We start from the raw sequence: 14,052 nt of genomic DNA, 5'->3' as shown, positions 1-14,052 counted from the left end.
AATCTGGTGAGTGTTCTGTGCTTCTGTGAAGTTATATTCTGTTCCTGCTCCTGTGGGAAAGTTACAGTGCTGGCCATAGGGCTTTATGAATTGTCACAAAACGAGCAGTTAATTCTTGACATCTGCTGTGCGAAGTGACTGCCAAGTTGCGTTGGTAGTTGGCAAGGAAATAAATATTGATAGACCCTAGCAACAGGTACTCCTGAGAACTCTTGTTCTAGGAATGCTTAGGCTGTGTCCAATGTTATTAATGTTGTGATAGCATTTTAAGTTTATTTATAGGATTTGTTTGTGTCTTATCACCAGCTCTCAGAACTGGAATGCATGAATGGGCTTTGCTGTGTGAGGGCACAGACGCGTATTTATTACATACCCTTCTCTGGTGGCTCATTTCAACTCATAACAGATGCTTCACTGTCCAAATCTCAGGGGTAGTTGATGTACACCGATGTATGACATCTCAAGTATGTGCTTGTATCTAGACTCTTGTATGTTTGCTATCTATCCTAGGTTGAAAAGACTACTCCAGAGCTATCCAGCGTGTCGGATACAAGAGTTTCTTTCTTTTCCGTAATATTCTCACAAAATATTCGTATGCAAGATCTTCTGAGAATCCACCAGATAAAATTAGCTTGCCTATATTGTAAAAGCACTAATTCTTGTGAGCGCTGTAACTGAACAATTTTATGTTCGCATTGCAGAAATTGAAGCCAGAGAAGCCTGCGACTGGCTGAGAGCTGCCGGTTTTCCCCAGTATGCTCAGCTATTTGAAGGTATGAGCCCAAAGACTTGTCAAGCAGCTGACACTGAATTCAAGTAGAATTTTTTACATAAATAATATTTCAGAACCTGACACTTTTGATGGAACCACATCCAAACTCTGTAATATCTTCATGCAAACCTGTAGAAAAATAATAACCTGGTGTGCGTTCTTGCAGAAGTGACATGTTAATTATGTTAGCATGGACACAGTAGAATTCTGTAAAGGACCAAATGTTTCCTGGTTATTGTTAGACTGTAACTCAGTCAAATTTGTGCTTTTGTGATTTTTAGTAGCTTATCATTTTCTCAGGCTCTTTTCCTTGGAGTGTTGGGGTTTTTTTCCGATTCACTGAGTACAGCCAAAACTCATCTAAGGCTCTCCAGCCTGTGGTCTTGAGCAAGATTGTTTTATTGGTGTTTTGAAAAAGAATGTTGGAAAAATCATTTTGCAATTGTAAGTTTTTAAAATAGATACTCAGAAGCAGCCAGCCAGTCAAACAATGCAATTTCAGCATGTTTTCATGTTTTTAAAGCTACAAAGAGTGCTTATTACTTCCAGGGGAGATATGGATTTGTGGAGAACTTGTATAATTTTCAGACAACACTTGTACTTATACCTTAAAACTGTTCTTCTTTAAAATATGTTTATTGTTACAAACACTGAATGTACTACAAACTAATATATTTTTAAGAGAGGTTTTGTCAAAGAACTACAGTTAAAAGAACTAACAGTAACTTCTGCCTGCTCTCATTCCCACCTCCCCCATTCACTGCAAAATTAAAAACTGGAAGACAAGCAATAGAGCCAAATTTGAAAGCTGTATGCTATGAAACATGATGTCTCATGGAAATGCTTCCTGTTTGAGTACAGCAGATTTTATTATATAAGCTGTAAATCTTACCGTTTGTTGGAAATGTGCATTGTCATGCTTCTGGAAAATGAATCCTCTCTATTACCTTGCTGTTTATGCAGTGTCCTGACTTGACTGGGTAAATTGAGCTTAAAAAGTAAGCTGAGAAAATACTGATGGATCTCACTGGTTCCCTCATGTGCAAGGCTAAATCTCAGAAGCTGAAATATTGAACTTCTCAGCTGGTGTATCGATTAGCTTCAAGCATAGCATGATTTGTCAGGCTTACTAGACCGCAAAGAGCGTATGTATGTCACCTGCTGCGTTGTACCTTACCATCAGCAAAAGCTCATGTAAAATACTCCAAGTTTTATATTGTACTTGAAGGCAGAAGGTGCAGAGAACCTAACCAAAGCAAAACTTTAATTTTGTGTTTCTTGGCTACAGTACTTAGTCACTGCAAGCTGGTAGAAATGCAGCAAATGCTTCTCTACCTGTAACTAATAACAGCAAGCAGATCCCTACATTTATTCTCCCACTTGCTCTAGGGAACTGGTCCTCACTTACTTGAAGGACATTTGTGTGAATATATAGTTATGTAAATAGATTCAGGTTTATTTAACCTATGATAAATATGTTGCAAAATTCAAAGTCTTTGCAATTATAACTCAGATTTCAGCTTCAACTTCTTTGTTTACAGATATGCGATTTCCTATTGATGTAAAAACTGTGAGGGAAGATCATGAATTTTTAGATGGAGATGCGATTGAGTCACTATTCAGGTAAACATTAATTATGATTCATCTTTAATACCTCTAGGCTCCATGGTTATTTGTCATTCACTTTTTCATGCCTTAGTTTTTGTCAGAGACTAATAAAAAGTCACCAATGCTGCAACTGAAGGAAATCACTTAAACACGTACTTTAGTACCACTGAAGTTGCTTGTTTTAAGAATTAAAAGTAAAGTAAGCATGTGTCTGCACATCTTCTTCAGCCAAGGTCTCGGTGACATTATATTAGACATCAAATCTGCCTTTTCTGTCATGTGAAATGTCTGTAGGCTGAGAAAAACATAATCAGTTCCCTGCAAGCATATGGTAGCATGACAGTTTGCTCTTTAGGCTTGCATATTACGGAGTGCAGGGATTTCCTCTGCCTAGTGAGTTTTCCCAGAGCTGTTCCAGGAGATAAACAGCAAAAATGATCTGCACAAGAGATATGTTTTCTCTTTTGTTTTCCTGAATATTTTTTTCAGTGAGAAGCAAAGGTATTGATTTGAAATTATTGTTTTGCCACAGCTGTTGACAGCACACAAGTGAAATTGTAACATCAGTGCAAAGTCAAACTCGTTGCTCTTTGGCCTTTCCCCATGTAAGAGTGCCAGAATAGTGTAGAGGCATTCTGCTTTACTACTTACTGCAATTATTGAAGCCTTCTCGTTATGAGATTGTTTAGCAGGTGAAGTGAACTCCAGGCTATCCATGCCACACCACTTGTCCGATCCAAGAGACACAGTACGAATCTCTAACTCTTAAGGGACTGGGAAGTTCCTCTTCTGGCAAAGTGACTGGGTCCTTTTCTGTATTGTGAGGTCACCTGAACTCAAATTCTGCTTGTAACAGGAGCACCAACAGGGATTGTTTGCATATACATCTCTAATACAGAGCAGATATTAGAGAACTTTGGATATATTTTGTTTCTTGATATGACTTCCGTATGACTAGGATAGCCTAAGTGTTCCTTGAAGGCCGTCGTGTGCCTCTGCGTTGATGTCACATATTTGTTTGACAGTTAAGTGATTGATTAGTTTGGGGCCTTATTGATTCCACAAATTTTAGTTAAAATGATAGATAATAAAGTCCTTCCAAGGATACTGTCTTAATTTTTAAAAATTTTTTTAAGCAGCCCACTCAGAATGTCTTTAATTTTCAAAATCTTAAATCAATATACAGTTTTTCACAATCATTAAAGCTCATCTTAGGATTTTTAATGAACTGATTAATTATGGTTCTCTTCTCTAATTTTAAGATGGCAGAACTGAAACTGTGGACATCGTGAGGTTGTTGGTTGGTGCTGGTTTTGGCAAAATGTACGGAGAACCTTTAACAGAATGTCAGCTTTTGACACTAATAATGAGGACTCTGTGGTAGAAGTTCACGAGTAGTTTGGTGCATGTTTGTTTTCAAGAAATAAAGCAGTTTTTAAATTTAAAACTTCTGTCATTTTTCTTATACCCTAGACGGTTGAACACATTGAACAAGTGTGCATCAATGAAAGTGGAAATAAGCTGTCAGAGGAAACGGGTATGTTTGTAAAATATAGGTAATTTTATCGTTAAAAATGTGTTTAGCTATATATCAAAAACTCATTTGTAAAAGGTGTATGAAGAATTAGCAATTTCTGGACTTTTCTTTCTATTGTCTTCCATCCTGCAAAGCTCTTCCATTTGCATTTTCCGCTGAAAAATATAGCAATGGAGACTGAAATTATGTAATGATCATTTTGTAACTTTGTAAGGTGGTAGGTTTTGAAACAGTTTTTAAAAATAATTTGACACACATTACTGTCCAATGGTTGCACCAAGACCCCACCTCAGCATGTCTTTTATTGCTTTCCTAAGTAGTTTCACATCTTATTTAAGGCCTGAAAGTGAAATGTCACTCTTTTACTGACTAAACAAAGGTTAAGAAATTAAAATGGACAATCCAAATAGTGTCAGCCAATGTCAAGTGTCCAGCCGATAAAAGCTGGATAGGTTTTAGCTGTGCTGGCTTTGTCCTCTCCCGCAAAAAAGTACTGTAGCTAAAACAAAGTTATAGCCGACATCTTGGCTGGTTAACACCAGGTTTGTACAGCCTCTTAGGTACCATGGATTAACTGCAGGACTAGCAAGAAAATAATGTCATCTTTTGGAAAAATGGCTATTTTTTTTGAAAGTTCCAGTCTGCCGTCAGGGAAGAATGGGGCAAGAGAGGGTCCACAGGTCATTCCCATCTCTCTAACAGTTTGCTGGCCAGGCACTCACTTGGGATGGGGACATTAGAGCAAATGGAGTACCTGGGGCAAATGGGCGGCGAGGCTGAGGTCTCCAAGAGGGTGTGCCAGATATTGATGCTGCCACAGTCCCACAGCCAAATGCTTCATTACCTGAAAATGGATGAGTTTTGGTCACAGAAGCAGGAGAGTGATTTGTTTGGCTTTAGAAAAGGCCATGCAAACTCAATACAATTATCTTTCAAAACCTTTGGATTTGCTGCAAAATAGAATGCTTCATCCTCAGATCAAATCTGTCTTCTTTTCCCGTGGTAAACCTACTGGATTTGTCAGCATGCTTGGGAGTAATTTGTCAGCATGTTTTTCAACTAACAGAACAGAGCTAAGGGCAGATCTTCAGTAACTGAATGGTTACATTTCTATACGTTGGTCTTGGGGGCTTTGGCGGTAGGCAGAAAATTTAAGTCTTTTTTTTGTTACATTTTTTGGTAATTTAAAGTTTGCCAAACTTTGCCCTTGAAGTGTAATTTTTTTTTTTTTTCTTCCAAGAGTGATGACTCTGAAGATGATGAACCTTGTGCAATAAGTAACAAATGGGCTTATGAGAGGTGCAGTCAGAGATGGTCTCGTATCGAGAGCCTAGAAGGTTTCCCAGGAGAGGAAGGTGCTAGTGCATCAGTCCCAGGTAGTCCAATACTGAAGAGCATCAGCAACGAGGATACTGTCTTTCTGGGTCATGGCGAGAAACATGATGCGTCCTCAATTCACAGTACTAGCAGCGGTGACAGTGACATTGTTAGCTTCCCAAAACCTTTTGAAGATGTGGAGATCAGCGCGAGTTCCTCAAGATGTTCCACAATTAAGGTGGCTTCACTGGACTCTGCTTTTAGTTGTTCTCCTCCCGCCAGTGAATTTGTAAATATCACCAGTGAGGAGAAGCTTTTGGATAAGTCACCATATAAAAAGAGGAAGAGCCTTCTAAAGAAAATGGAAAAGTTGCACTTAAGGAGCTGCAACTTAAGGAGTGGTCAGTCAAAGGCCAAACCCATAATAAGTGAACCTGTTCTTCTGGAAGGACTTAATGAAGAAAAGATGAAGATGTTGAACTGTGTAAATATTTCTGACCTCTCTGGCATCCAAACAAAGAGCAATTCTTCCTTTTCTCCCCAGAGTTGCAATAGCAGCAATCAGTCTGAAAATAGTGGCACAGTGATCACGCCAAGGCCTGTTATAAAACCACAAAGCCACTGTGAAGGAAGGGGGGTGTATCCAGAGGACTGGGATTCTAGCAAGCTTTTGCTGTGGAATGATCTATCTCAGCAAAACCTAAAAATTGACATGAATTTACGAATGAACCAGATGTTTCAAATACCACAAGGCCATAAACCTGGCACTTTCCCCAAAGCACTTACAAACAGCTCCCAGTCTCCAGTAGACAACTCTTCCATCAACTGGAGAACTGGGAGTTTCCATGGGTGCAGGAGGAGACAGAGCAGAAGCAGTTCCAAGGACTCCAAAGCCCCCAGGAGTCCCCTTTCATGCACAGATAACAGGCTAAGTATATATGACAACATGCCTAACATTGAACTTGATCATTTGGAGGCAGAACAAGTTGGTGATGATGATGTTTTTTCAGAACTGAACAATGTTATAGAAGACGTCAGTGGTCTCAAAAAGTTGGTTGATCAGTGGACGGAGAAGTTCTCAGATGATACAGATTCGGATTTTGCCAGTGACTTGACCTCTTTCTATCCATCCTCACCTAAAGAAATCTGTCTTGAAACAGAGGGCTCAGAAGATAAGACAGCTGACCTTCCAACCACTGAGGGAGAGAGCAGCTGTGACCTGGGCAAGGGGATCAGTTCTGCAGACCTGGCATACGTGACAGACTCTAAAAAGACCAACAGGTTAGCCATCCTTGGGTTTCCCTAGTTCCCTTTGGGAATCTTTCCCCGTGGATTCTCTCCACTCAAAATGTCATTGCTTTTCCAGAACAAAGTATTCTTAAGTAAGGCTGTTCCGGGTCGCAGGGGCTGCACTGCTGGAGCCAGGTACTGCTGCTCTGTAGGCACTCTGGTACCTACATCTGCTCTGACCTCTGTCGAGAGTAGGGCGCCTATAATCTGCATGAGCACTCAGACATTTGGAATCAGACTTTATGGCTAGCTTGCTCTATTTCTTATTGAAACATTTTGTATTGCCAGAGTACCTCCTGGAGGAGAAGTAGCTTGTTTAAATGCAATTAACCACATGGTGTTTGGGAACTGCAGGTCAATTTGAGTCTTAGGTGCCTCACAGATGCAGGCAGAAAACTAACAGGGACAACGGAAATAGTCCTAAGCTTAAACAAAATTTATCCCACAGGCATGGGAAGCAACACTGCTCTGTGGAAGACAGCGTGAACTCGGAAAGGCTTTCTATCCAGACTGATAGCCAGTCAGCTGCCCAGCTAGCCCGGACACAAAAGCTGGCTTTGTTGAAACTCACTGCTTTAATGGACAGATATTCCCCTTCCAGTAAGCAAGGCTGGAACTGGTAAGTTGTCTAATATTAAAGCAACCAGTGTTGGAAAGAGAGGATTTCATGTAAGCAGGTGAATTTCCTTGTCTGCCTAGATTACACATGTTCAAGATGAGGAATTTCATCCTGTTAAATCGCTGGGCGTTCCGTAGTTATTTCAATGGCTCCAGGATTTCCTCCGCTATGGACGGCACTTGTGCTCCTCGCTGGTGGTCGTATTGTTTTAATGATTTTTAAAGCACATTACAGTCTCTCTCTAGATTTGCCCATTTGCAGGGCTTTGTCAGAGGTCCTTCACAGAGATTGCAGGACCTGAGGTGAGAGCTGGCTGGGCTGAGAATCCATCTCTTCAGCATCAAGTCCCTGTTTGAACTAAACCACTGACAAAAAGTCAGTCACTCGGAGGACTTAGAAGTATCCGTTAGTTAGCTTCTTGTGCTAGGGATCTGGTACTTGAATATAGAAAGAAGTGAAAAAAGCCTGCAGCATCCTAAAGGGATGGAATGTAGTTCACGTCAGGATGCTTTATTAAAGCTAATTTCAGTTTTGAAATGAGGAAGTAACACCTGTAATTGTGCTTAATGATTTTTCTCTATATCTTACGACGCTATGTGTACAGGTATGTGGCAGAATTTGGAGTTGTGGCAAGTATAACTAAATCCTTTCCCATGCATGTAAGTAAAGCAGCAGGCGGAACTGTGCTGGAGAGTTAATAAAAGTTGCACGCACTGGTTTTTGTTTTCAGGACTATACCAAAGTTCATTAAAAAAATAAAAGCCTCTGACTACAAGGACAAAAATGTGTTTGGAGTTCCTTTACTTCTGAATGTTCAGCGAACAAGCCACCCTCTGCCTAATGGCATCCTGCAAGCACTGGACTATTTAAGAAGCCACTTTCTTGACCAGGTATGAACTTGAGGCAGCCCAGAGCAGCTCTGTTCCATAAATGGATCTGCTCCAGGGAACCAGTCTCTGCTTCCAGCTTTTTTGAGAGACTTTATTGCCTCCTGAGGCCCTGAAGAGGCAGAAGCGTGTAGGTTTGAGCAGCTGGCCTGCGAGGAAATACTAATGCTGTTTCCTTCGGGAAATACCTTTAGTCCCTTATTGTATTTTTGTGCCTTGCCTCACTGAAATCATCTGCAGTCAGTTCTTTTGGTGCAGGCACTCAAGCTGTCTTCGCCTGGTGAGGTAGCATGTCTCTGCTCCCTTAGGAAGTAAATCTACCACACAATGTCGTTATTATTCCCTCTGTTCTGTGGTTGCTGGTAGTCCCAAAGCTAATGTGATAATTAATCTTGTTTCAGCTGAAACGTACCACTAAGCAGGGATAAAACATATTAGAGCAGTGTCTGTAAACATCTTTTTCTGGTTCTCAAATCTGCATTTATCCACTAAGTGGAGATGTGTGCATGGCAGTGAAACTGTGTGTTGCATATGCTATTTCCATAGCATAGTTGCAGAAACGGGAGACCCCGTGACATGAGACGTGATAGTTAAAGAAAGGGCTTTCGTTCGTTTGTTTGTTTCTGTGCCTTGCAATTGTATAGGTGTGTAATATCACGCCGAAGTACAGAAATGTGTGCATCCTCTGAAGTTACAATGCAGTTTGGTGGCACATAACTGACGTGTGAGCAGTCAGTTTCTTAGGAAGGCAGTGTGATTCATTTTGAGGTGGTGGTACGTATGCTGTTCATATAAATAAACTGATGAATGTAAATACTGACTCAGTGGCACACAGTGAAACTTTCAGCAGAAGCTTTGTTGAAGTTGAGTTCATGGGAAACTTCTAAATCTAGGTTTTTGTCTGAAACTTGATTGACATTCATATTAAAAATAAAATTGTCATTTCACTCAGAATGGCAATTGCCCTTTGCCAACCTGTAGACATATTAGATATATCAGATGTTAAACCTGAACCTTGTGGATCCCACTGTCTGAGTTTTTGTTCGCGCCAGCGTGGGCATCAGTGTACATTTGCTTTTGGATGAACACACATTGGTGCGTTAGAAACTTGCAGTTCTAATGTGTGAACATAGCCTGCTCAGGCAAACTGACAGATGTCAACAGTAATGATGTTAAAAGTCAAAAAGAGTAATTTTGCATTAAATAAAAAGCAAGCAAACAAACATGAAAATTGGTATACCTCCTACAGCTGGTTCTGTGGGCATCAGTCATGGTTTGCCTGCAAGGCACATCTGTGCTGCTTCTAATGATACAAAAATAATTTGATGTTACATCCCCCACTACCATAGGGTTATAGCTGTCAAAAGGAAAATGGAAGATCAATTATCAGAGGTTTGATTCCTGATGACTCCTCTTTTAATCTTTAACATTCTCTTTTACCTGCAGGTTGGCCTGTTCCGAAAATCTGGTGTTAAATCCAGGATTCTGTCTTTAAGAGAAATGAATGAAACCAACCCAAACAATGTATGTTATGAAGGGCAGTCAGCATTTGATGTGGCAGATATGGTGAAGCAGTATTTCCGAGATCTTCCTGAGCCGATATTTACCAGCAGGCTGTGTGAATCCTTCCTCCACATCTACCAATGTAGGTAACAAAAGCCATAGTTTTCCAGTTCCTTTGCTATCTTAATATTCAGCTGTACAAGGCAGTGGCCAGACTAGGACTGGTGCCATGTCCCCTTGTAGTCAGCGGAGACAGGTCAGGCAGGACGTTTCTGAAAAGAAGAGGTCATTGTGGCTCTGGACTTAAAAGACCCTCACATCCGCGTCCTGTGGTCCGGCTATTTTCTAAAACATTGCATCTTTTCTGGTCTTTGAAGGGTGAGTGTAATAACATACGTTGTAGCAGCCCTCCTAAGCTGTGTTTTTAACCGGTTATTTCCTTATGCAAAATTAAGAATCTAGTCCCCTTGTTCATGGTATGAAGTAGCTCCTTGGGCAAGAAGTCATGTTATATTCATGAAATTTCTTTCTTAAGGTGCCCAAGCACAGTTGCTGTGAAACAGCATCTTTGCCTGGACATGCCAGCAACTTTCTGCCTGTGCTCTCACTGTTACTCTCCTTGAGACTCAACCTGAAAAGGAAGGAAGCGTGAAGCTGAAATCTAGCATTGAATATAGTTGTGAACAGGTTCTGTCTCCAGTACTTTGCCCTCAAGGCATTCACTTTCAAAAAGCTTGGGGAAGGAACTTGCTGTAGAGGCATATGATGATGTGCTGCAGGCAAGTTGCTTCTTTTAAAAAAGGGTTTTGAAAGTCAAAGTATGTGATTTCTGAGTGGACTGGTTTTCAGACTGTTTTATGTGACTTTTATCGACACAAGTAAATGTCTGCTGCCCTGTGTATGCTGTAGGTTCGTGAAAGTTTGGTTGGGCTTTATTTTTTTAACTTGTCAGGCTTCTAGAATTTTTTTTCTCAAAACCAGTTTATTTCTTTGTTTGAAGGAAGTTTTCTTTTTGCATCCACAAATCCTTTCTGTAAGGAGGTCCACAATTCCTATATCTAATGGATGTGGAACCTTTTTCTTCCATGTATTGTAACATGGCCACTGGCCACCTCCTGTCTCTTGTTTTGGGATAGCAACAGCAAATGACTGAATTCTACTCACCCATCATCTGCCACATGTGACTTGAGCAAGTGCCCAGATTAAATTACTGTATTTTGGAGATAAGAAATGTGCTGCTTTCACCAAGAAGCACGTTTTGCGTGTTCTACGTACATGCTTCTACTTGAAGGGAAAAAGAAGTGATCTTCTGCCCTTTGTAGTGGTGTAAATTGGAGAAATCCTCATGATATGGGGATGCACGGCAGGATGAACCATACCCACTCTCCCACAGGAGCTGTTTGGGCACAGAGTCTCACTGGGGTTTAATGTGAATTAAAATCTGTTGGCCAAACGTTGTTCTCTGAATTGAGTTATCTGAGAGCATCTCTCGTCTTCATGCCTGAAGCTGAAAGGAAAAGACAGTGATGTAGCTGTATCTGCTCCAAAGTATCACTCGAGAGTAATATTTTGTGGGGAGACAAGCCCTTATTTGGATTGTAACCAGGGCCAGTTCCAGATAAGTTCATTAGCATGGTGTTCAAGATAAATTGCAAGTCAAGCACCAGCATCACTGGGTGCAAATGTACATCTTGACAGTCAATGGGAGAAAACTGTACTGGTTTGATGTGACCGTGATAATGGCCTTTGCCTTGTCTGTTGTGGGCTACAGTGACAGGAAAATGGATGAACCTACAGTTTCTGTGCCCTGCTTGGGACTCTGTTAATGGATGCTTCTTCTGCAAGTCATGTGTGATTTTTCATCATTTTTTTTCTCTTTTCAGACGTGCCGAAGGATCAGCAGTTTCAGGCTGTCCAGGCTGCTATTCTCCTGCTCCCAAAGGAAAACCGAGAAGCTTTGAAAATCCTCCTGTTCTTCCTGCGAGATGTGGTTGCTTTCGTTGAGGAAAACCAGATGACTCCAACCAACATTGCTGTCTGTCTTGCACCTTCTTTGTTTCACCTCAACACCCTGAGACGGGGTAGTTCCTCCTCCTCCACTAGGTATTAGCATCTTAACGTTGGCATTGCTGCTGTCCATAGCGTTCTTTGCTGGAACGATGCTTTCTGCAGCTGGCCTTAGCACCAGTGTCTGCTTTTAAGGGGGAAACAGTGTATGTGTCTTGGGGGTTGTCTCAAATAGGGGTTTCTCTCCTGTTTAGGTCCAGCAGGCGCTGCCCACGGTGCACCAGCACCTCGTTGTTTAGGGTAGAGAAGAGTGGTAAGGCCCCATTGTCATGCTCCCAACGTGAATGCATGTGAGCTAGCCTACCTCCTTCACTACCGCTGTACTCTTTGTGGATGTCCACAGGTCCAGCAGCCAAGGAATCCAGCATGTGACCCACTGTTTGCATTAAGGTGCTGCTGGCCCTTGAAAATGTAGCTCCTGCACTGGCAACCGAAGCCCAGGTGCAGCTTTAAGGCCCTGCAGATAATCTGGCAGATTGTAGCAGTTGCTGGCACTGGTTCTGCTCGGTGATAAAGGGATCATTCCTGTCAAACCGAGTCACAGGGATTCTGTAAATTTATCTTAATAAGTAAAAGTATCTGGGTTGCATAACATCTCCTGTTTGTACGTGCAGGGAGGAAGGTGCCCTTGGGCCAAAGTAGACAAATAATCTCTGAGAGCATTCATGCCTTATCTGGTCTCCTGAGGCAGGGCTGTTTGCTTTACTCCATGCTCCTGCGTACAGACAGACACGTATCAGGGTAGAAGAGGACAGCTGACTTTTTGATGGAAACATTGTGCACCCATCGGGAGCAGTGAGTTAATCACCTCTCTTGAGGAGCTAAAGATGAGGACTAGTTCCAAAGCAGAAGCTGTCAGATGTGCTCTTGGCATCTTTCAAGCTAACAATGCAGGCTCTGGATAGCACAGAGAGGGGAAAGAAAACACTAAGGACTTTGCTTTTGAATGGCACAAACCATCTGAAAATGCCTAAGTGTGACTAGGGCCTAGGGCTGCCCAGCTCTCCTGGGGTGAGCCGGCACACGGCCAGGGAACCACGTGGTCATTGCGAGGGCAGCTGGGGATGCGATGGAGCTTTAGCGGCAACAGGTCCAGCTTGGATTGCAGTTGTGTTGCCACTCCTGGGAGTCATACTTTGAGAGTTGTACCTCTTTGGTTTACGTGAACATGATTTTGAAATTCTAGGACCGAAAATAGAATCAGAGTTTTCTCTTTGTTGTCACTGTTTAGAAGCCAGGATGCTTTGAAGCTTTAGCTTTTTTGTAACCGGGCATTAATGCCATAGTGCAGGGTTCCGACTTCAAAGGATAGAAGCTGACAGGTCTGACTTTGAGGAGCAGCACTGAGGACTCTTATCTTCCACCCAATTTTCAAGCCATTTTTGCACATAGATAAAAGTATCAGAAGGCAGGATTAATGATGTCATATAATGATTATGAATTAAAAGAGGGGACTGTTTTTGAAATGTGTTTGGTGTCGCTTAGGCCAAAGAATTTAAAAGGTTCTACATGGGCTTTGCAGCGTATCAAAGGAACTCGGTATTTGAAGGCTACACACAAATCAGTTCGGCGTCATTGCTGTCTTTGGCCAAGTGTGTGATGATGTGCTCGGGAAAGAAAATGCCTTGATTTGCCTTTCTTGGGCATACGTTACTACTGGTCAGTACTGCCCCGGGCACTTTTGGGGTGTGCTAGGAGGGAATGCTGTCTATGGACCTGGCTGCAGTACTGTAACACGAGCCCCTACATGGCACCTACGGGTCCTTCAATGCCCTGTGCTGTTGCTGAAGCTGCTGGGTTCTGGCCCGCAGGCAGGCCAGCTGAGTAGGCACCTTGTACTTGTGGTTCACAGCACCTTGCTCACACAGCCTTCCTTTCACCTTCCCCTCTCCACAGATCTAGTCAGAGGAAGTGCAGCTCCGGGAAGCCAGACCAGAGGGAGCTGAGTGAGAACCTGGCAGCAACGCAGGGCTTGGCTCACATGATAATGGAGTGCAACAGACTCTTCCAGGTACATCACTTGCTGGAGCAAAGCAAAAGCCCCGAGCAGCCTGACGGAAGGGGCCTGCTTTGAGCAGCAGTTTGGGCCAGAGCCCTGCAGACGTCCCTGCCAGCCCAGCTGTTTCTCTGAGCCTGTGGCAGCTGTGAGTGCTGCTGGCTCCAGTAAAGATAAAATTAGTGTCATTGCCGATTTTACTGCAACTACACGTAAGGGCTGTGAGAGCATTCCTCCATTTCCTCCTCCATCCCCCAGCTGCTATGGGGTTTTGATTCCCTGTGCTTGGGGCCAACTTAGAGAGTACCTGTGGGGCAGAGGCCGCTGTACGCTCTTGCAGGGAGGCCCTGGCCAGGGCCAACCACCCCTTCTTGTGAGAGCAGGTTGAAGTTGAGGTTTTGCTGCTGGGGCCGGGACAGAGCAACAGCCATGCCTGTGCCTGGCCAAGGAGCCCCA

General features: G+C 42.6%; 1 protein-coding gene across 1 annotated transcript; it reads left to right on the top strand.

The window, feature by feature from the left end:
* Positions 1-448: 448 nt before the first annotated feature.
* LOC104157501 (rho GTPase-activating protein 7-like) lies at positions 449-13,674 on the top strand. The gene is made up of 10 exons (XM_009694852.1): positions 449-464; positions 651-773; positions 2,314-2,395; positions 3,854-3,917; positions 5,158-6,519; positions 6,983-7,143; positions 7,874-8,033; positions 9,477-9,675; positions 11,417-11,636; positions 13,497-13,674. The coding sequence occupies exons 1-10, from the start codon at positions 449-451 to the stop codon at positions 13,672-13,674; spliced, it is 2,565 nt and encodes an 854-aa protein (XP_009693154.1).
* Positions 13,675-14,052: the final 378 nt, after the last annotated feature.

This window comes from Cariama cristata, unplaced genomic scaffold, assembly GCF_000690535.1.
Source record: "Cariama cristata isolate BGI_N322 unplaced genomic scaffold, ASM69053v1 scaffold31562, whole genome shotgun sequence".
In the NCBI taxonomy this organism is placed as follows: Eukaryota; Metazoa; Chordata; class Aves; order Cariamiformes; family Cariamidae; genus Cariama; species Cariama cristata.
The sequence above is the reverse complement of the archived record's forward strand: the minus strand, read 5'-3'. Positions and strand labels throughout refer to the sequence as shown.